Source organism: Drosophila subpulchrella, unplaced genomic scaffold, assembly GCF_014743375.2.
Source record: "Drosophila subpulchrella strain 33 F10 #4 breed RU33 unplaced genomic scaffold, RU_Dsub_v1.1 Primary Assembly Seq354, whole genome shotgun sequence".
Taxonomy (NCBI): domain Eukaryota; kingdom Metazoa; phylum Arthropoda; class Insecta; order Diptera; family Drosophilidae; genus Drosophila; species Drosophila subpulchrella.
The window spans coordinates 6,107,644-6,130,986 of NW_023665577.1; the positions used below are offsets into that span (position 1 = coordinate 6,107,644).

At 36.5% G+C, this 23,343-nt stretch overlaps 1 protein-coding gene across 3 annotated transcripts in view; it reads left to right on the forward strand.

Moving 5' to 3' along the window:
- The first annotated feature begins 2,431 nt into the window (after positions 1 to 2,431).
- LOC119559938 (forkhead box protein O) overlaps positions 2,432 to 23,343 on the forward strand; it is a 35,286-nt gene continuing 14,374 nt past the window's right edge. For all 3 annotated transcript variants that reach the window (XM_037873145.1, XM_037873146.1, XM_037873147.1), the window contains exons 1-4: positions 2,432 to 2,526; positions 3,245 to 3,592; positions 12,140 to 12,467; positions 12,798 to 13,012. In XM_037873145.1, coding sequence (XP_037729073.1) covers positions 12,248 to 12,467; positions 12,798 to 13,012 — 435 coding nt within the window. In that variant the 5' untranslated portion in view covers positions 2,432 to 2,526; positions 3,245 to 3,592; positions 12,140 to 12,247. The remainder of the gene's footprint in view (positions 2,527 to 3,244; positions 3,593 to 12,139; positions 12,468 to 12,797; positions 13,013 to 23,343) is intronic.

A 23,343-nucleotide genomic window follows, 5' to 3' on the forward strand; every position in this document is an offset into this window, starting at 1 on the left:
CGAAGTTATAACAATTTTTTCGTTTGAATTTTTATGTACAAGAGCTTTTGGTTATTTCTAAAAATAAATGTTTAAAACTTAAATTTAACAACTCTTTTATTAATGAAGTCAAATTTATTTAACTCTGTAAATCTGAAAGGTAAAATGTTTTAGTAACAAAACATAACCCAATTTAAGGAAGGATATTTTTTTTCAGGATCCTATAGTCGCAGAGATACAGCTTAAATTCCCATAATTTCTTCCAATGGGACATCGTCTTCTAATCCGCCTGCGAAACGATGCGATCGGACTTAAAGTTTGGACGATCCATAAACTGCTGGGGCCCGGCCTCAGCGTCTAGACTTCATTAGCCGTGTAATGTTGCGGAATTTATGTGGCAGGCACATTAAAAAAACACCGATACACACTCGCATGGACGTGAACGTATGTATATATACAGATATCGGGTCTAGGCGAAAACAGAAAATATAAAACTGGTACCGGGAGGGGTTTATTTTTGGGGTTGGGGCGCGGGGACTTTGGTAATAAAATACATGCTCCCAAAAAGCTCGCATACCATCAGAGATGCGGGGTATTTTTGAATCCATATTCCATATGCACAATTGTGCATTGCTGGCATTATCAGTAGAATGCAATTTCGGGAAATTTTCCATCACATCACGAGACAATGAACGCAAGAAAGAGAGGGAGTTACATACACAGAGAGAGAGAGAGAGAGAAAGAGCGGGCAATCGCGAGATAACAGCTGCCTTATCAGCAATGCCGCCCGCCCGACCACCCCACCCAAAACACCCATTTACCACCCACCCGGCCCACTCACCGCCCCCTTTTCTCCAATCTCTCAGAATTTCGAGTTCAGAGCAGCGCGACCGAAATGAAAAGAAACAATTTAAATTCCAAATGTATAAAATAGGTAAACTATGGCTTTTATTTATTGATATTGAGCGAGCACAGAAGCGGGCAAGACTGTAGAAATTGCACAAGAAATGTTTTTTTTTTGGGAAAAAAATAATCTCGAAATGTATCATTCTCTTACTGTGTTTATAGTTCTGGGGAACGTATGATGCACTTGATGTTTCACTGGAAAAAATGTTTTAAAATCATAATAATTTCTTGGTAAATAGTATTAAAAGTGTGCTGAGTTTTCCCAAAAATGTTCTATTATGTATTAATGTCTACTTCTATTATTTATTAAAATAATATCTTTGACCATTATATAGTTCAATATTTCAATTTTCTGTTATATATTAACGTCAACTTCTATTATATGTAAAAATAATATCTTTAAACTTAATATCTTAAGCTATTTAAAATGTTTGTTGTTTTATTAAGCTGAATTATATTTTTTGCTTCACTGAAAATAACAGGCCCAGGAATTTTTCAATTAAAACCAAAATCACCCACTTTTGGGGTTAGGGCTCTCCCAAAAAAGTATGAAAATGTATCTTTCCTAAAAAACAAAATTATCTATCAGATTTAAGTTTAAGATCCAAGAGCCAACATGATACAAAAAATAAATTGATCGGACCTGTTCTAATTTTTACTTCCGAAAGTGTCACACGGATTCAAATTTCTCTCTGTGGTTACTTAGTTAACTTTTAAAAAATTCTCATGGAAACATTTCGCCAAGTATTTGGATTTAAAATCCACCAGCATGGTAAATAATTGTTTAAACAGACTTTGTGATAGCTATATATTTAAAGGATATTTTTAACAATTTCGTTGATGGTTAATATTTATTATTGCATTATCAGGATTTAAATCAATTGGATATTTGATTTATTATTAATTAGTTTGTGGTTGTACCTCAAAACCCGGTAGATTCTAACCTTTGCAAATCTTACAAAGGCGAAGCTTTTTAATTTGACACCAAAAGGGAAGTTCCCTAAGAAAATTAACCATTACTTTATTATGTTAAAGGGAAATCTGAATGAAAACGTTTTTGTATGTTTTGAAATTTATAACCAATGTTTGCAATAATTATTTTATTGAAAAGAGAAGAGTGATATATCTGTAACTATTAGATGTTAAAATATACATATATTAAATACAAGTGTATCTTTATCAAATTTAAATAATTTATGAAAATGTATAAAAATTGTATCATGTCTTAAATATAATTTGTCTGTAACTATTAGATGTTAAAATATATATTAGATACAAGAGTATCATTATCAAATTTAAATAATTTATGAAAATGTGTAAAAATTGTACCATGTCTTAAATATAATTTGTTGAATAAAATACCCCACTAATTTGTTGTCCCCAACTGTGTCACAAAGTCTTTTTTCCCCCGAGTGGAATCCAATTGGAACCCAAGAGCAAGCTCTCTCTCTCTCTTGGGGAGTCGGCAAACACACACACACACACAGACAGACCGCCTTTTTCTTTTTGCGCCCGCCGAAACGAACGCTTTTACGAAGGCGACGGCGAATCAGTTTCAGCTATCAGTTCGCATCCAACATCCAACTAGAAAGCAGTTAACGAGTAGTCTGTGTTTTTTCGCTTGCGGTTAAAAGCCACGAGGTCGTTCATCGTTTTCCTTTTCAGCTCGGCTGTGCCAAAGAGAACCCACGAAATCCAAGCCCAGTGATCTGCCAGACCCGAAAAACGTTAGGCCCGAAAAACGTTAATTCTAAAACGCAAATAACCCGAAAAAAGAAGTGAAAACAAAAGTGTTTCGATAACAAAACATGTGAATATGTGCGGAACTCAAAACTAAAACGTAGAAGAACGCGTTCGTACGATTTTCGTATATTCGCTATATGAAACACAAGAGGAAAGCTGAAAAACGTATTATATAGACATAGCGATGCTTGGATGATCTTCGTCGCAGTCACGTTGTACATACATCCATACATACATACGAATACTTATGTGCTCGGCTATATACCATTTACGCACACTACTACCACTAGCCGAATAAGCGAATTGGAGTAAGCTCCGAAACGTGTTTATATTAAAATTTTTACCCATTTGAACTTTAAACAACTTTTCGACTGCGCCGCTCGGTTTTCATTGAATTCTCATACGAATTCCAATTAAGTGTTGTGTGTGCGCACAATTGGCATGAATTGATGACGTGACGTGATCGCGCGGTTTCGCTCTCCACTCTCTTCGGCGCACACACACACACAGCTTGGCACCACTCTCTTGATTCGCGCCCCTCTCTTCGCGCTCTTTTTATTTGTTTATTTTTATTGTTATATATATTCTAATTTAACGTTTTTACAATCGTCTCTAGCTTAAGCAAAAAAGAAAAAACCGCCGCCCAACAACAACAGCATATTTTGTTGTCCCTCCCAGTCTATGAGTGTGTGTGTGTGAGCAAGGAATTATGCCAGCAGAAATCTAAAAAATATATTTAAATAATCACACTTAAAATCAAAAAACCCACACAAGTTTTGCTCAAAACAACAACATACCCACAAACAAAACAAGTGCAAAATAACAAGGAAAATAAGTAAAACAGTGTTAGTTAACAGCAATAACAACAAGAATCGGCGATCAACAAATTCCACCGGCAAAATCAACAAAATCTTAAATCGCAGTCAACAAGGAGCAACGATTTCCCATTGCTAACTTTTGGCGGGTAAATATTAATAACAATAATACTAATATAGGTTCACTTGAACAATGAAATATTGTCGTTCGGGTTTTCCTGCTTTTGAAATGGATCCCTAGAAGTCTTAGTTCCAATTATTTTTTCCAAATTTTATGAGACAAGAAATCCCTCAAAAGCTTAATAAAAAAGTTAAGTTTTACTTAAATATACTAGATTAAGACTTCAAAACTATCCGAGCTATGGAACCAAATTGAAAACTGAATGTTACATCATGTTAATTCCGTTCTCCAGACTTTAAAATTATAAAAAATCATTTTTTTTAGTAGAAACACAAGTGAATTCAGTTAAATTTTACCACTGTCAGTAATTGAAAATTAAATCGACCACGAAATCTATAAAAAATAAAGTTAGTATTACTTCTAGACCCATTTTCTAGTTCGCATGTTAAGGTAGAAGTAGGTTTTAAAATCTAAAGAAGTTTGACATGGATTAATGTGGTTGTACTATCCTCAATTAGTTCTTACAGTTTGTACATATGGATTTACCTCAGTAATATTTTCGAGGAAATTCTAACCTATTCGAAATTCTAACTCTGTATACATAGGTGATTATAGAACGTAATCCTAGTGTCCCAGTAATTTACAATCGTTTTACTTTCAAGATCAAAACACCAGAACCATAAAGCTCGGTCACGTTCCGCGCTCCAGCGCTTTCAATAGATGATCTTTCGGTTCGTGTGGGCTTTGATTAGTCCGTTTTGGTGTGTTACTTTGCTCGAGAGTGGGCTGTGGAGATCTTAATTAGAGCACTGCTGATAATGGCTCTAAAAATAGAACCCAGCGCCACACTGATAGCAGAAGTTGAAGCGAGTGTCGTTTGTATAGAGCCCGCTGTCGCTCCTCATTTCTTTCTGTGTTTGCTCCCCCGATTTTCGTATTCGACTAACGAAGGCCGATTTTATTGCTATTTTGCCCGAGATTCATGTGTATATGCACGCACCTCGCACACCAGACCTATATCTATGTTTTTAAAATAATTTTCAACCTTATTTTTGACAACAGTATTGACATTGAAATGTGATTAGGTTTAATTTTCATACATAAATGGGTTTATTCGGCACTCGGTTGGCCGGTTGTCGAAAAGACTTTTTCCCGTTTCCAGATAAGGCTTTTATCTATCCGCTATATTCCAAGGTACAGCAGCTGATGGCCCAAAAAGTATACATATATGTATGTATGTATTAATATTCGTATGTGATTGTGGCTTTTATCATATCTTGAGTGTTTGCTTGCCACATTGGTGGAGCGTGCCAGGTGATAACAAGAAGTGTGCAAAAGTTTGTCCAAAAAGCTGTAATTGGAGCGAAGAAATCGGGAAATAATTAATAAAGGGAGTAAACTTTAGAGGGGAGGCTGTACAGTCGAAATGATAGTGGATTTGGGAGTAATAATCAGTAGTGAATGGTTCAAGAATGGATATTTACGCCTTATTTGGTATTGCTTGTAGTACGCATTTCAAACAGAATCTAAAGTAGCTACTATCAAAATAATCAAAGTTTCCTAACATGCTATAGATCCATATAATTTCTTGGTATAGATTATTTAACATTCCTTTAAATCTAAACAACTCAAGTTTGAGTTTCCCGTTGACCCCAAAACGTTAGTAATGCAAATAGATTGCGTTTGCATTGCGGATGATGAAGTCAGATGATCGCATCGAAGTTTTCCATGCGTCCGTTGTCTCAGCTGTCAGTCGAAGATCGCCGTTTGGGGGCTCTACGTTCTTGGGTGACTTCTCCATCCATCGACTCGCATCGAATCGAATCGAATCGTTTGCTCTTTAATTATTGTAATGAATTCTATAAACATTGCACGGGGCTTTTGCCTTCATTTGCATTCGCATTCGCTGCATTCTGAACTATTGCACATTGCCTGGTCGGGCCTCTCCTTCTCTATATAGAGAATATATATTTCTCTACTTCTCTATGTCGGCCTAGTAGCGCGTGATTCTCTCGCAGATCCACGTGCCGCCAGATAACTGCACTTCCAATAAGCTTTTATTTGAATAAGCTTCCGCGATAATTGACTTAATAAATTATTAAATATTAACAGCGTAGAAAAACCAGAATGCAATGAGTGACGGCTCCTTGTGCATTTTTCTAATGGAAAAGTAATAGAAAAATCATACAAAGTAGTTGGAAAAGTCTAGTTAAAGTCCCGAAGAATTCTGAATACCCAGGATCTTTAAGTAAATATTTAATATTCTTTAAATATTTGGTATATTATAGTTATAAGCATGGTCTAGTCCTGCATAGACCATCATAAATTGACTTGAAAAAAATGTAAATGTAAAAATATACAAAAAGCAAAGAATAAAGTTAAATACCAACAATGTGAAAAAGAGCGCAGATTGAAAGTGTCGCAAAAAAAGATTTGTTGTCCAAGGTTTATGCTTGGCATTGTCAAGGGGTTACGCTGGGGGTGGGGTTTTTTGAGGTCTGGGAAATTGGAGAGGGTTGCGATAAGCTCCCGCCACAGCGAGAAAGAGATATGTACGTATATGGATAGAGACAGTGGCATGCGAGTGATTCGGGAAGAGCTCCACATGGCAACAGTTGCTCTGGCGGGGAATGCATAAATGTGATGTGCATTGCTTTCGCTCCAGCTCTTTATCGCTCCTTTATCTTTTCGTTTGCGTGATAAGAACGCACTCGGGGCAAAGCGACAGCCCAAAGTGTCAAAAGGGAATTAGGAGTATTAAAGAGAGTTCACTGGTTGACGGGCAATGCTGAAAGTCTTCAAAGTAAAGTTTCTAACTAAGAAAGGGAAAGTATTACATTTAAAAAAATTGTTAAAATGTACATGTTCCTAGTAAACTTTTTAAAATGTTTAGCTTACAAATATAATAATTTTAATATTTCCAATGTACTAGTTATTTTAATTGTAAAAATGATACGGTCTTATGTTAGTTAAGAACCAAATGTATGATATTAATTACAGGCTAAGTCATGAGATATAAACCAGTAAAGTTTTTAAGGTTCGGTTACTACTTTAATGAAACCATAATTTAAGGTCTACTTTGGTAAAGCAATAGTGAAAGAAACGTTAACCGGAAGATTAACCAGCACTAACAAGACCTTTAATATGCATCAATGCAATCTTTGATTTTCAAGTCACTTTAGTTCTAAAGCCCTAGAACTTACGTACTTTTATAATCCAAAGGCAATGCCCAAAACTTTTCTAAACTTAAGATTTAACCTGAAGTTATAGGAGCGGTATCATTTAAAGCACCAATTAAATATAAAAAGGTCCCCTTAACAAGCCGAACACGCCGCTCTCACGTTGAAGTGCTTTATCAGCAGGTTAGTCCATGACGAAGTTGATATTGCAGAGTATAATTCACTTTCGAAGCAAAGGTCGTTCGGTTTTATGGAGGGTGACAAAGCACACACTCAGAGAGCCCCGGCACACCGGAATGGCCGACAAGTGAGTTCGATGCGGCCTCGTCATCGTCATTATGATCATTATGGGGTCGCGAGGTACTTGAGATCGTGGGCCTGGAACCGAACCTGGGGCTTTGGGATTGATGTCGTAGTCGTCGTCGTCGTCGACGTCGTCTTCATCTCGACGTCGGCTCATTAGGCAGGGCAGACCGGACCAGATCGGTGCAGACCATACCAGTTGCTCTCCGTACGAATATCTCCACACCGACGACCAGCTGTCAGTCCTGCTTTTTATTTTCTCTGTTTTCGGTTTTTTTTCTTTTATTTTCCTTTTTTTTTGGGCCGAGCTTCGGGCTTTTTCTCGCATTGACTTACTTTGCTTTATAATCCTGTTTGACGGGTTGTGCTGGGGAGTAGATCTCTTTTACTTCCACATTGCTGAACCCGGTCATGTGCGAGGGGCAGGTACTGCGGAGATCCGGGGAGGTGAGAGGACTGCCCATACCTGAGATTCAGGGGCACTACGGTCCAGTTTAGACTCATGCATAAAAAATCACATGGACTCGCTGGAGTCGAGGGTTTCTGCGGACATAGCATCTGGCGGACACTTTTGAGGCCGGCTTTGTGATCTTTAGAGCTGTGCTTCTACTGATAAGCCCAGAATTCCCAGGGACGTAGGAAAAGGTTGCTTCGTCTATGATGACTTGCAGCAAATAGCCAAGGAAAGTAAGAAATGTTAACCAGAACACTTGGAATTCTTACAGGATAGCAAAAATATATAATAATTAAAAAGGTTAAAAACTATCCATTAAATATGGCTTATAATATATGTAACTTAATGTAATATCACTACCAACCTATTTTTTCCATTAGGAATCTTTTTAAAACTTAAAACTGGTAATACACAAATTATATTAAAATATTGGTTTTTCGTGGATTGGCCTATTAAAATGGTACCATCCCTTTAAAACACATCAAATCTACGCCCCTGAAGCTCTCAATTCTGTGCTTATCATTTGATCTCCGAGGCCAAGTCTATTCGGAACAGCTGTTCAATGTTTTAGCCGCAGCTAGGATTATTTTAGGGTGCTAGTAGCTGATAGTCGAATTGATTTCTGTACACCCTCTAGAAGTGGGAAATAATACTCATACGCATATAGAATCAAACGGAACACATGAGAAAAGTAGGAGAGCGAACTATTGAAAGGCATTACGTAACAAGTGTTGGTTTATTTTTGTTTGGTTCGCTCTGTTGATCTTTCTTTATTTCGTTTTACTTTCCATTCCTTTCTTTCTTCGTACTGATTCTGCCTTAATTTTTTATTATATCTTTTTATTGCCGTCTTTATTTAGTTTGCTTTGCCTTTGTTTTGCTTTTTTATTATTATTTTTAAAGATCTGTTTTTGCTTCGGTTTTTTGTTTTCTGCACTAGCTTTTGTTTGACTTTTGGCTCTATTATTATAGACCAAAAATATATATGTACTACATATCTATCTTCCTGAGGACCCCCACGTTTATCGGCATATATTTAGTTATAGAATTTCTCAACTTGTTGCGCGTCCCATCGTCACACCCCCTGAATAAAGTGGACCACCTGAAGATTTCACCGTAGCGGAAATTTTGCCATTGCTTGTTCGTGACATTGAAAAACGTGGAATGCCGAGGGAATTTTCGGGTACGCTCCCCCTGAATTTCCTGAAACCATTGTGTAATATTTGAAAATATACAGACGATTTTCGTAGCCAATTTCCACCTCCCACGCCGGGTTCTTTGAGGCTGATTTATGCTATCTGCCCAGTTTGAGGGAAGAGCCAAACATACATACATATGGGATTTTGAATCACTCTATAAATTTCGCTGTGATAATAAGCCTTTTGCGTTGTTTGGTTTTTTCATTAGAATATTATCTGACATTATCGATAGTATCTTATTAACATAATCTAACAAGTTCCAGCCGTGTTCCATTGATCTCCCGTTTAATATCGTTTGGATCAAAGAAAAACACCTACGCAAATTTGCGTCACTGGCTTTAGAAAAAACAAAATTAACTCTAATCTGATGTAATAAAAAATATGTTTGTCGAGAACCTGTCTTTAATCCCGACCACTCAAACGACTTATATAGTCAGCTGTGACGCAGCAGATCAAAAGGAAATCGCATCGGGCTATAGATTGAGTAGAGCTATATTTTTTTCATCTGAGACGAATAGTCTTGTTATTGTTTACATTTTCTATGCTTTTCTATTTTTTGTGTTTTTGTTTTGCTTTTTTCCCCTGGTTATTTTCATTTAATGACGTGGTCATGAATATTATTAAATGTTATTGCATATTATTAAGTGTTTCACTCCCGACATTGCGACGCAATTTCTCTTGGTTAAAAGTAAAAAAATAGATTAAATTTAAGTGCAAAATGCAAATGCTTATTTACTCAAAATAGTTGGCAGCCGGCACGGAAAGGCGGCAATTAAAATTTTACACTATTTTGAAAAGCGATGCATTGTGGACTAAGTAGATACTCTGTACCCTTAAAAAGAGGTTCTTCGGTCTTTTCATTTAAAAAGTAGCTTTAAGTAATATCAACTAGCTTAAATATTGATATTTTGATTAATTTTGAGTGTAATTCAGATGCTAAAAGAAAAAATAAAGATAACTTTTTGAAATAGAGTGAAGGGAATTTTCTTTATATGATATGTTATTTATACCAACTATAAATATTTTAATTTATTTAGTATTTTATTTTTGTTAACGGGACAGAAAACAAAAGGTATTGAAATCGGTAATAAGAAACTCTAAAGTTAAAAAAGGGGGAGGAGGGAAGAGAAAGCGATGATATTCTGACCCCAAACCCGAATCAATGAACTTTGCGGCAACTCGGAATGCCTCTCCCGAATTCCAGATACATTTATGTGTTTATACAGCGAATATATGAGTCGATCATGTCTGGATTTAAAGTTACTACTAGTTTCCTTTCGCTGTATAAGTGTATTTCTGGGTTTCTTTTTTGACAACCTCATTATATTTGCTTTGATTTTTGTTGTAGCCAGTGGCTTAGGTCAGGTTGGAATGTTTCGGTTAGTTGTTTTGCCGCCTGGTTTTTTTTTCTTTTCCACTGGGGGCACTTGAGTGCGACTCATTCGCATTCACAATTGCCATTATTTGCGGCCATAAACCTTTCGCCGGGAAGATATTATGCAATGACAAACGGCGACGCGCGACCTTATCTAAATAATTTCGTTATTTAAATACATAAAAACACCAGAGCTCATGAGATGTTTTTGAAAATTTCCTAGAACGAAATAATGAGGTGACGTTCGGAATTTCGGAATGCTCTCAGGTAGGCAAATGCTTAGGTAGCGAATGAATGAACTTCCGTGTTCTCAAGGTAGTTCTTTGCTATCGATGTGGAATTCTCTTTCTTTCCCCTTTTTTTTTCTCACTCTCCTATTCTTTTTTTCTCTTTGGCGAACTGAAAAAAATAAAAGTTGTATAAAAAGCTGAATAAAATGCCTCGTACGATCCACTCACACAGATACTCGCTGTGGTTTCTGCGTATTTGTGAGTTGAATTTTAATTCAGTTACGCACTACGCACACTTTTCAATTTGTTTACAATTTCAGGTTGAAGAGAGTAAAAATGAGCTTTTGGCGCTCTTTTGAGGAGAATTTAATATTTAAAAAAATGTATAATGCGTATTGATTAGGTTTTAAAAATAATTTGTCTGTTTATTTTAATTTTAAAATTGCATCAGACTTTTGCATTATCTGGTAAAAATAATCTATGAGTTATTAACAATTAACATTTGACACTGTGATTGAAATTTTTACTTGAAATAGCAAATTACATTTAGGATTCTAGAACTAATTGTTAAAATATCTTTTATGTTTTATACCTATTTTTGGGTAAAATTGCACCAGGCAATTGCCATCAAACATGGTGAGATGCTCGTTAGGCTTCAATGACTTATCAGTTCTCTCATTCCAGACAGAGTCAATAGACCTTTATATTCAAACTCAGATTAAAGAACTGGGAGAAAGAGAGAGAGATTTGTCACACTTTTCCTAATATAAAACCGCCTTTTGGTTATAATTATTAGCTTTCGTTGCCGCCGCGCTAATTGAAAATCATTTTCGTTGACCCCCCCCCCCCCATTCAATTTGTGTGCTAAATTTAGTCATAAAGGCATTTACAGATTTTATTAAAACTAATTGATTTCCATTCCTAAGCAACAATAACAAAAATCTGGAGCATTGGAATGCAGGAAAAATGTATGGAGGCTTTTAAACAAGATCATAACCTACATACATTATCGTGTTTGCTCTTTTCCTTGACTCTGCTGATAACGCTCTCTTACTTCCATCTAAGAGCTTTTTCTCTAGGGTTATGAGTTTAGACTTCCATGAAATAAATAAACAACGAAAAATTCCAAAAATTATATAAATTTATAAATGCTATCGCTTGATTTGATTGTAGTGAGAGGTTTCCTTGCCAAGTACTTAAGAACTTGAAAACTATAAAAACATTTGCAATAAATTAAGCACAATCGAATTATTATAACAACTCAGAATAACTGAATAATATTTCTAACGTTTTATTAAACAGCTTATAGGCATAACCGGAAATCTTTAGCTAATTGAACATCAAAAATAATTTATTTCTTTTTTTTGACGGAAAGTGATAGTAATATGCATCAGCTCTATGCTAAAATGTGATTAATTTAATCGGCAATTGTAAAATCGATTGTCAATTAGTTGAACGATCCAAGATCATTTGGAAATCGTTTTTTCCCATTTTCAAGCACGAAAACAATCAAAATGTAATTTTGAACGAAATGCTTGACAGAGAGATGAGATGACTTAACAAAATTTCAGGAAAATTCTATAGTAATTGCAATTCAAGGTTAATCATTGTCAAAAAATGTATAGATATTATGAGCACTTATTTTTATCTTACCATTTTACAAAATAAGTAATTCTAAGAAAAATTGAAAATTTTCCAAAACATAATATTACATAATATAGAATATATGTTAATAAATTTGACAAGCTTGTGATGTTTTTAGAATTTTTTTTTAATATTTTGAAAAACATTTTAAAGTGAACTATGTAACTTAAATACTTCCATTTTTTTTAAAGGAAACAACTGATCGCGAAGCTCACCAATAGGCTTCGATTCTTTTTGGCCTGGCGAGGAGAGCTTGAAGAGCCGCAAAGCTGCAACTGCACAACGACCTACTCTACCCCATGATGGACGGCTTCGCGCAGGACTGGCCCACGTTGACCCACACAGACAACGGGCTGGCCATGGACCAGCTGGGGGGCGACCTGCCCCTGGACGTGGGCTTCGAGCCCCAGACCCGAGCCCGATCCAACACATGGCCCTGTCCGCGCCCCGAGAACTTCGTGGAGCCCGCCGACGAGTTGGACAGTACAAAGGCCAGCAATCAGCAGTTGGCCCCAGGAGGTAGGTTCTCACCCACAGAGATCATATACGTAAATGTTTTATAGAAACCCCGTACAAAGTGGGGGGATAATCAAGCAAATGGCGCCGAAACTTGAATTATTGCCAACTCGTTTGTTGTGGGTCCGATTTCCTGCGGACTTTCTTTTAGATTTCTAAATTTTTTAATATTGAAACCTATTACAACACCTAATAAATTCATAGAAATATACATAAATTAAATTAAATAACCTAAATACTTAATAAACATCAGTTAATTTTTCTCTGTGCACTTTCTCTTTTCCTCCCCCAATTAAAATAATGTTTTATTTTTCTTAATATCCCAAAAAACAGACTCACAGCAGGCTTTACAAAATGCGAATGCAGCCAAGAAAAACTCATCGCGTCGCAATGCATGGGGAAATCTATCCTATGCGGATCTCATCACGCATGCCATTGGATCGGCCACCGACAAACGACTGACTCTGAGCCAGATTTACGAGTGGATGGTCCAGAATGTGCCATACTTCAAGGACAAGGGCGATTCGAATAGCAGTGCCGGCTGGAAGGTAAGTTTTGGTCAAAAACTTTGTTCATATTTTACATTTACATTATCATTTTGGGGTTTTCATCAAGAAATCTTTAGTCTTAGGGCTCTACAGTTCATATAAATTGTGAAATGGAATCGAATTTTCATAAGACTGAGATGGAATGTATTTTTTTTTCATTTCATTTTGTATTTAGAGTTAAATCTTCAACTGGAATTCTATCAAGATTTTAAGAAAATACTCATATGATTAACTTGTATCAAAACAATATGGAATGAATAATAAAAGGAAATGTAAGCATATTCGAAATATGAATCATTCCATTTCAAAAATTCCTTCTGAGTTATAAATGGTATTTTAAGAAAAATTGGTATCAGAATTAAGGAAACCTTTATTGCATTTTCTAAGCCTCATTTTAGAGGACTTTCCCCTATTTCACATACTATCTTAGTCGTCTTCTCCGAACCCCAAACTCCATCATCTTTTTGTGTTGTTTATGTTTTTTTTTTTTAGAGCTTTCAGCGTTTTTCCCCACAATGCTTGTTGGCTTTCAAATAACAATTTCATTCACATTTCGCAGAGCAAACGGTCAAGTTCATGGTCAAGTTCATGGTCAGTCAAAATGGAGTGAGAGTGAAGATAAAGTGGAGCTTGTGTTTGGCTTTCATATTTTGCGGTCGTCTTTCGCTATTATTATGCAACCGTCAGTCATTCAAAGTTTTTTTTTCTGTACCCATTTGCATTGCTTTTTGTTTTTAACTTATTTGGTTAGTGTGAGAAATGTTTGTCATAGTGCTGCTGGCATCACATTTCTCCCCGTCTCTGCTGAAATACCACTGTTTTTTATTTTTGCAGAGTTTTTGCAATTAATGCGCTTTTATCTTCGGATCGTTTTTCGTTTTGTTTACATCCCAGCATACGTAAATAAATAGACGCGTGCACAATCACATGCATGGGTACATGCGTAAATCAGGCCACATTTTCATTCATATTCAGATACCGGTTCCCCCATATCATCTTCCTCCCCGAAACCGCTTTATTTCACTATTCCCCAGTTTTAATGGGCTTAGGTATTTTTATAGGGTTTCCAGGAAATCCATTTGGGCTTATGTAAGCTATCCCAGGGGGATCAAGTTAACGCAATTCTTATTTTATTTAATTTACTAGAGCTCTGTGTTTCCCCTCTTTTTTTCGAGTCTGTTAATTATTGTTTTTATTTTTTCGCACTGATAACATTTGCTTACATAGCCAGTAATCGAGTGTTTTGTGTATTTATAGTATACTGTTCTTTTTTTGCAAGTTATCAATAATCGCCCAAGTTCATTGACATTTACCTCAATTGGGTTTTTTTAGGCAAAAGCAAATAACACAAACACTTGTGACATTAATGAGGGAGATTTTAGGCTAGACTCATAGGAAGCAAGTCATTTGGGTTGGAATTTCTCTGATAGCTCTTCCTAGAACTCCTTTTCGCTTCGAGATCGTCTGGGTATACGTGATCCGCCCCATAAATCATTCGTTCCACTCATATTTCTTGGTTAATGCAGTGCGTCATTCACGTGATTGTTTTCTTTATCATTTTCGCTGATACTTCAATGCAAACCCGTCGATTTTTGTTGGTTTCTTAGCACCTCACTGTGATAAAAGTCCAACGGCTGTTGAAGAATGCGCTGCGCTGGCTACGAAGAAATCGAAGACGGTTCTTCCACTTGATACCCGAAACTTTATTTTGCGCAGACAGCGCGCTTCCAGCGAATTTCAGTTTGTTTTTGTTTTGAGTACATTTTTTCTTAGGGCTGTGAACTAATATTGGCATTATTTATATTAATGGTGTTGTTTATAATTGTTGTTGATGGTCATTTTTCGTTTTTTGCTGGTTTGACGGAAGTAGTTGCTTTGAGTTTTGCCACTGCTTTGGGTTTTTTTAGTGATTACGAATGGAATAACAATCACCATGATAAAGAAATTTATTCGCGCGTCGTAGAAAAGGTTATTTGAGCTTAGAGAGTACTTCTAGGAACTTTGTGAAAAACGTAAACAAAACTGCAATCATTGCAGTTTTTAAGGGGAAAAAAGGTGAAGAATGAAGGAGTCATGTTTTTAAGGAAGACTTTTTATATTAAAAGTGGGTTTCTTAAAAAAGGTATTTTTAAAAAGTGTTAAAAAAGTTACTGTAAAACTATTTAACTTATTTCATATAACACAATTATTAAATTGGTCTTTCTTTTAGCAAATAAGGTAAACAAAAAAGCAATCAATGCAGTTTTTAAGGGGAATAAAGGTAAAGAGTTTAGGGGTCATGTTTTAAACATAGACTTCCTATATTATAATTTGGGTTCCATTACTGTAAGACTATTTAATTAATTTCATAAAGCACAATTATTAAGATGGTCTTTGTTCTTTACTTATAATTTTAACAGTTTTATAACTAAACATGCCTTTTCTTATATCATGTTAATAGATGACCCCTATTTTTTAAACCAAGGTAATGGGTTTCATTACCGAAAACTATTTAATCCAATTCATAAAAGATAATTATTGAGTTCTTCTTGTTCTTCCTTTTTTAAAGATAATCTTAATCGTTTTATAATAATATACACTTCCATTATATCATGGTAATATTTATCTTTCATGTTTGCTTTAATAAACTCCCACACAAATGTGGTCTTAACTTATTATTAGATTTTTCCGGTTTCCCTATTGAAAGGAAGAGTTCCCAGTGCTGCACATTCTTTTATGAAGTTTTATGGCATTTGCTAATTTATGCAACACGTTGCCGCGTTCTACCTGACACTTGCTTCCTTTTTCCCAGTCCTCACGACTCGATTCTCCTTTTTTTTTTTGTTGGCACAGAGCTTCCTCTTCGAATAGTCGTCATAATAATAAAGAACGAAACGAGCGAAACACTCAAATGACATTTGTGGAATTTTAAATTTGCCACTCGACGGCTGCACTGCAAAGGCTTCTTGCTCCGGTGGTTGGATGTTGGTGGTTGTCACTTGGCGATGTGGGATCGGTGGTTCGGTGGTTTGGGGGCTTGGGGGTACGGTGGCTCGTGTCTTCATCATCGAGAACTCATCCTCGTGCCTTTGGCGTTTTGGCCATTGAACCGCTGCCAAGTATTTCTTTCTGTTGCTCCTTTTATCAATTTATTTTTGCTTGCACGAAATGTTATTTTTATTCTTTTTATATTTGCCTCTTTTAATTGGCAGCGAACCGCAGCGTGTTATAAATATATTTTTTGGCCCCAACATTTTCGTGGCTTTTTACTCGCCCCGAACTCGTCGCGCTTTGGCAATTATGTTTGGAAATTTCTGTAATTTATGAGGCCTTCTTAGGTGGCATCCCACTATTTACGATGGGCGAGAATGTATTTCCTGATCGTATTGGGGCAGGCGTGAGGTAGTTTTTCTCGAAAAATCACGCTAGTAATCTCTACTGAAAGAATTAAATTTATTTCAAAGATACAAAGATACTTTTTTATGGATTCCATTTAATCTTTATCTAGATTCAGCTGGAATCATTGCGACCTTCTGCGGTGGAAAGTTCCCGATTTAACTCGATTGCTTGTAATCTGAAAGATAACACCTGTAGATATATTGTGTAATATGTGAACAATGCAGGACTTGCATATTGTCCAGCCCTCTGGGTAACCTTTGTTAACTTTGGCCTTATCAATTCGGCCTTATCAAGACAATGGCCTTGCCAACAATGCGCCAGAAAGTAGAAGAGCCCAAAGTCGCTTGGCGAAATGCGCATTACTCACTCTGTCACTCGAATGACCAGTGCAAGCTCTTCAAATAGGTTGAAACAATATAAATATGCAATCAACGAGGAAAACTAACGATAGGAAAGGCACATCTTGCGTAATCAATTTGACACTTGACAGCGCACTTTTGCATCCCCCCTCTCAACTTTTCTCTGTGATCTGAGTTATATATTCTCCCCCTAGTTTTTCTTATTTTTCCCCATATTTTCTCTAACCTATTCACGCTTGTTTAGTCTCGCATTAAGTATACGCATTGTTGGCCTGTTTGCGTTTTATTTTGTTTTTTCGCGGCGCATTTCATTTGGTGTAAAGTGCATATAAGTGTAAAATCAAAACAATAACACGGCGATATAAGTGTTTTTTCAACTTGTTTCAATGATTATTTTAATTTGATTTGGCAGGGGCGTTGAAATGAGACGTGCAAATACTGGAAATAATCAAATTCAGCCGAAAAACCAAATGGCACTGCGAGTCGAGAACGCAGGCGAGAAAAAGTAAAAAGAACGAGATCAGCACTCTAAGATTGCCGAGCACATAATATTCGTTTATAAATAAGCATTAACCTTGCTCGCACCAGACCATGCCGAGCTATTTGGCGTATTTATTTCTATTATTTGCATGCAACTCTCAGTCGGTGTGGCCCCACTTACTGTACTATATGCAGCACCGGCAACTGCGTAGTACTAATTTGCCCTGCCGGCCAGAACACGCCCCCTTTTTTTCAGTGTTTTTTTTTATATATTTTTTTTACCATGCTGATAGCGACGGAGGCGACACGGAAGCAGCCGCGCCCTCGCTTTTCGTCACCATAGTTTGTTCTCTAAAAACAATTATATGCATGAGCAATGGGGGCTCGAACCTACAGCTTTATAATCCCTTCTAGTCGTAATACCCATTACTCAACTTTCTAGCGCGTAAAACGATTATTCGATTGGATCATTCAGTTTATTACCTTATATATATTTCTCTCGATTTAATGGCATTTATATAACATCTTAATGGATCAGGGCATCGTAAAAATTGTTTGCTATCGTATAATACGAAGTGGAGAATTTATTCTTGAATAACAGGCTGCCTAACTGCGCAATAATAATTTCTAATATTTAATTGAGACCACTTAATATTTCAAAACATTCTTGGTTTATAAATAGCCTTAAACGATTTAAAATCTTGTTCCTTATGACAAATGAATTTTTTTATGGGCCTTAAACTTATAGTTTCTAATTTAAGATCTGGAGTGATTGATGTCTTCTGACCATACAAAATATTCCCAATGTTTTCCTAATATTAAGTCACATAAGAAAAACATTGTTTACATTTATTTATTAACTCGTTACTTTAGTTACGATCTCTGTCACCTTCAATGATTTATCTCTGGGCATACCAAATATTTCCGATATTGCGCACAAAGTTCCTGAGATATGAGGTCCTAAAACATGACCTCGTCATAAAAAACGCTCGCAAATCATTAGTCAATCACGTGTATATGGTATATGTCTGGCCTGTCTAGATCGTAATTGTGGTGCTATTAATTATGCTGCACTTACAGCGCGCACTCGGCTTTTCGTTGTGTGAGGTTAGTGTGCAATTTGCCGAGCGTTTTTACTGCGCCACGCCGGCAGTTGTTGTACTAATTAACACCACCACCGCACCGCTGCCGCCACAACAAATTCGCCTCCGGGTTGTAAAATTCGAAATACTCACATCGTCACAGCCCACATGCAAATATGTATCTCTATGGACGAATTTTATGCTTTTTGCTTAGAATTTTACGAGTTGAACACGAACCAGTCGGAATGCAAGTGGCAGTCAGTCGGGCATGGCCGTAGACAAAGTCTGGCATTGCCAAGTGTCTGGCCCTGGGATCTATGTAGTGCACTCTGATCCTCGGGCCTATAAAATACATACAAAAAAACCCCTACCATCGAGAACTTTATAGTCTTGTAAAAGGAGAATACAAACATTTTATGCCACACTTTCTGGTTTCTGTTGCGCTGCCTACTAATTATGACTTTCAAGAATCTATACAATTAATATGATTTAATATTTTTGAATGCTTTCGGCATATAAATATCAAAGTTTGTCATTTTAATGAACTTCTTTGTTTGCCCGCTTTCTATTATTACTGCTCGAAACATTTATAATAATCGAGAAAGAACAAATACTGCAAGCCAATCAAGGCAGCGCAAATCAAACTGGTTCCGCCTCAAAGCCAAACAAAAAATCGAATGAAAAAATATTGCATATTATTTATTGAGAAATTATCTCATGTGGGGCCGGGGCTCCATAAAAAAAACGCCACTCGTCGCCTGACTTTGTCAGCGCAGAAGCCAGAGTCCAGTCTCTGGGCCTCAATAAATATGCAATAATCATAAGAAATAAGCCATAAAGTCAACCAAACCGATGAGGTTGTCCGCTCCACACTTTGCTTCTTTTGAATGACCAAAGGCGATAAAAGTAAGACAAAAGACAGCAAAAAAAGTAGATCTAAGAATGTCTTGGCTTCTGCTGATGATCGAGTTTGTGGTGCCCTGGAAAATAATTGAGTTATAATAAAATATGATATAAATATCATAGAGGACAATTATACACTTTGGGTTATTTCATTGGATCATACAAATGTTAGATGGTGGTATATGTTCTATTGCTATAGAATATAATAATAATATTATATTATATAATAGATTATAATCTTTTGTTTTTAAAGTAAAGAAGATTATTAAATGGTCAAAGGGGTTTTCATAATTGCTAATCAAGTTTGTTATGCCCTGGAAAATAGTTCAGATAAAGGATGATAACAACATTGATTTAATAACCAGAAGTCTAGTACATTTTGTGTTATTTTTATTGTTTTTTGAGTAAAGAAGTTTGTTAAGAAATAAAATGAAAATAATAAGGTCAAAGTAATTCCATACTTTTGTACCTCTTTTGAATATATACAATATCTAGCCACCATGATAACCTCCCTGCAGATAATAAAATCATAATATTCTTTCTTACTTTAAAACTTTTTGCCATCGAAGACTGCAGGCTAGTGGGCGGTTTCTAGACCAAGGAACTTACGATGACATTTCCAAATCCCATTGATTGTCGCTCAAAGACCACTTGCTGAAGTTCCGCCCACATTTATCACTCGATTTTGGGATGGGGCAGACCATTCATGTCCAGTTAATGGCCAAAATGTGGGGCGGGGAATCGGAAGGAAGGAAGCAAACTAATGGGGCGGCCACACTAGATCGTAAATAAAGTTTGGTGCAAATTGTTTGCCTGCTTCCTTGGGTCAAGGAGAAATCGCCCTTAAAGCAATGGGCAATGGAAATCGTTATTTAATTTGTTGCGCGACTCTTTAAGCCTTGCCTGCCCCAAAATTCGCACACATAATCAATCAGGAAAACTAAGTATTATCAACCAGCCACGAGGGCTTTCCATGTGTCTTTCCCTTTTTTTTTTTTTTGTCGTACTTAATGAGTCCCACTCTGAGCTTCATAAACTTTGCCTGGAAATGGCCAGCAGCAGACAAACACATTTATGAACTTGGCTCCAATTTTCGTTGCATACTTTTTTGGGGCAATGTCCTCGCCCGCGCAAAGTAACCACACAATCTATATATACATGGGGACATATAGAAATTGCACATCATTTGGCCCGATTTCGTTGGCGGAGTGCAATTGCTAAAGTTTGTGTTGGTCTTTTGTTAGTTTCTAGCTTCGGTTAGAGCTCAATTGCTTATACTTCAAACTACTCTATTGAATAAAGGGGAATATTTTTATTGCAGTTTAAATTAAATGGATAAGCTGATCTTTAAAATACTAAATATATTCAAGTTCTGAAATTATCAGATGTATCCCTTTTTATATCTTTGATTAAATTAAGGGCTTTCCAATTTCATTTATACCCTTTAAAATTATATTTGGTTAATTCAGCAGAAGAGTATTTCTTAGTCAGTCTCTGTATTCTTTCCCTAAATTCATTTCTTTGATATTCTTTGTCGTTGCAAATAAAACGCGACACTTATGGACTGCTTATAAAACGCTCTTCTGCTGCAGACAGACAGCACTCACCAAGGACTTGGGTCCTTTGAATTGAGTCTTTCCACACAAGGATTTTGTGCTTAAAGTTGCTCAGGTGAAATTCAATCGAAGCGCCATAGGAAGACCTTGAATATATTTTTTGTCATTTGATTTCCGTTTCCGTTTGGCACGCAGGCGCCAACGTGTCCTGCGATTAATCGTCTTTGGCGGCTTTGTCAGAATCTTTTTCTATATCATCCCCAACCACTGGCATTCATAAAAGTTTGCCAAAAAAAGAAACAAGAACTAAAGCCCAAAAACGAAATCGAAACAGACGAAACTGAATTGTAGAAAGAGAAAACTTTTGCCATTCCATATCATATCATCACATCATCATTGCGATGATAATGCCGCCTGTTTTATGTGTTCACATATCTTTACAATACTTGGAAAGTATGGGGAGTATGGCATGGGGTTGTGTCAGTTGCTAGGTCTCATGTCTATGGCTCTTTTATTTAGTTTGCCAGAGTTTGAAATTCATCTTGCTTGTTTGCCGCCTTGCAAATGTGTTTTTGATACGGAAATTGTTTAAATATTGATTTTAGATGGGCTTTAAAGGGGTCAACTAAAAACTGTAACCAGTTTTTTTTTACCATTTCCTATAGCTGTTTAATAAGTTTAGCTTATATAAGACTAAAAGTGTCATTTGATTCGAATTTAAGAGTTCTTTTGATTGATGGTCGTAACAGTGCTCTACTTTTCATATCCCACTGATTGGGCGGGATCAAGAACTTGGTCTAGGTCATTACTGGGTCATTATCTAATCAATTACGGTTGCCATTAGGCTCTATCAATTTTGGTAATTGCCTAGCGTCTGGCCACACTTAAATTTCCTGCACACGCGCCAGAAATCACTCGGAATCCAATCAATACTATACAACGATCGTGATACGTTTCCAAATGGATTTCTAAATCGCTGGCCATTTAATGGCAACTGTCAATGATCTTTCGGGGTAAACAATTGTCGAATATCGTCTGTTGCCATCTTGGTAAGCTGGAATTGTTTAAACAATTAATTAGTCTTGGGTAAACAGATTGCAGACACTCCTGAGACCAGAGCCCCAACCAGATCCCCATCATCATAAATTTTCCCTGCCCGATTTGTTTAGTCTTTGGCCCACTCCGAACAAAAGTGTTTACAAATTGGCTGGGCCAGTCGAACAAAATGTTTTGCTCAAACAATAAAGGCAGCGCAAAAAATCTGAAACCAAACTTACTGGTCTGTATGAGGATGATTTTTATACGCGGTTATTGGAGAGTTCAAGGGTGTATATACCATAATGGCAATCAAATGTATGACGTCTTTGATTGATCCATTGGCTTTCGAATGTAATATCGATCTGATTCATCGGGTTTACTGCATATTTTCTGCCCACTCAGAGTGATTGTTACAGATCAACACCTTTGCAAATCAATGAAATCGAAATGGTTTCCGCAGTATTTTGAGTTTTAGCATTTTTATTAGGTAATGCAGTCATTCATGTCAGTGCATTGAATTCCTTGGAACTTGGAAATTAATCAAAGAATTTTATTATTTTAATTTAATTTTTTTTATTTGAGGGTATCTTGACGTTGACACTCTAAACCATTTATCGTGCTGACTGCTTTTTGCCTTATTTTTTTCGGTATTAAATTTTAACTGCCCAACCTGGTCGGCAGCAATTAGCCGAATGAATGGGGGGTGGCGAGGTGGTAACCTGTTTGCAGGGAACTGAACTGAACGTTCGGCCAGAGAGAGTGTCGTTTCAAAAATTTATATCTCAATTTCACATCTAAATGCGAATAATCTTTTTTTTTTCTATGCCTCTGTGTGTGTTATGTCCATTGAGTGCTATGGGTTCATTTGATTTGTGTGTGAGAATTGCTGCAGCTGTTTGGCATTGGGCCGCGAGTTCTCCGCCTAACGCCCCAACCTTTCCCTCATCCATTTTTTTTCCAGAGACTAACCGTTTACCATAAGCCGATAAAGATCTAGCTCTTTTTTCGTATTTTGTTTGATTTTTTGGTTTTTCTTTTAGCCACAAAACATTTGAGTTGCGGTTTGCAAAGTGGCCTTAGTCGAGTTGAAATAGAACCAAATAAATGAGATTAAAGATATAAATAGGTCTAAGGCCATATTTACTACTTAGTCTCCACTTGATAGGTGTAAAAAGTACCATAAACTTTGTCTCAAATATTTACAAATTTAAATAATTAAGATTTAGTTATGATTTATATTATATTTAAAATCTGTTTTCTACGTGATAGGTTTGAAATGTGCCACAAAAAAGATTCCAAATATTTAAAAATGTAATCAGATGTTGATCTAAAGATTGTTTTCTAACAGATTTTGTACCTTTAAGTTGCAATTCTGGAACCTTTGCAACCCACTTGCTACGGAATATTGAGGATGACCCAGTTAGGGCCACATGTCGCGATTCCGCTCCTTCACAAGCCGCTAAAATGGCCCAATGAAATATGCATATTTGATACGAGATGACAGCGTTTCTTGGGACACGATGAGGGGTTGCAGG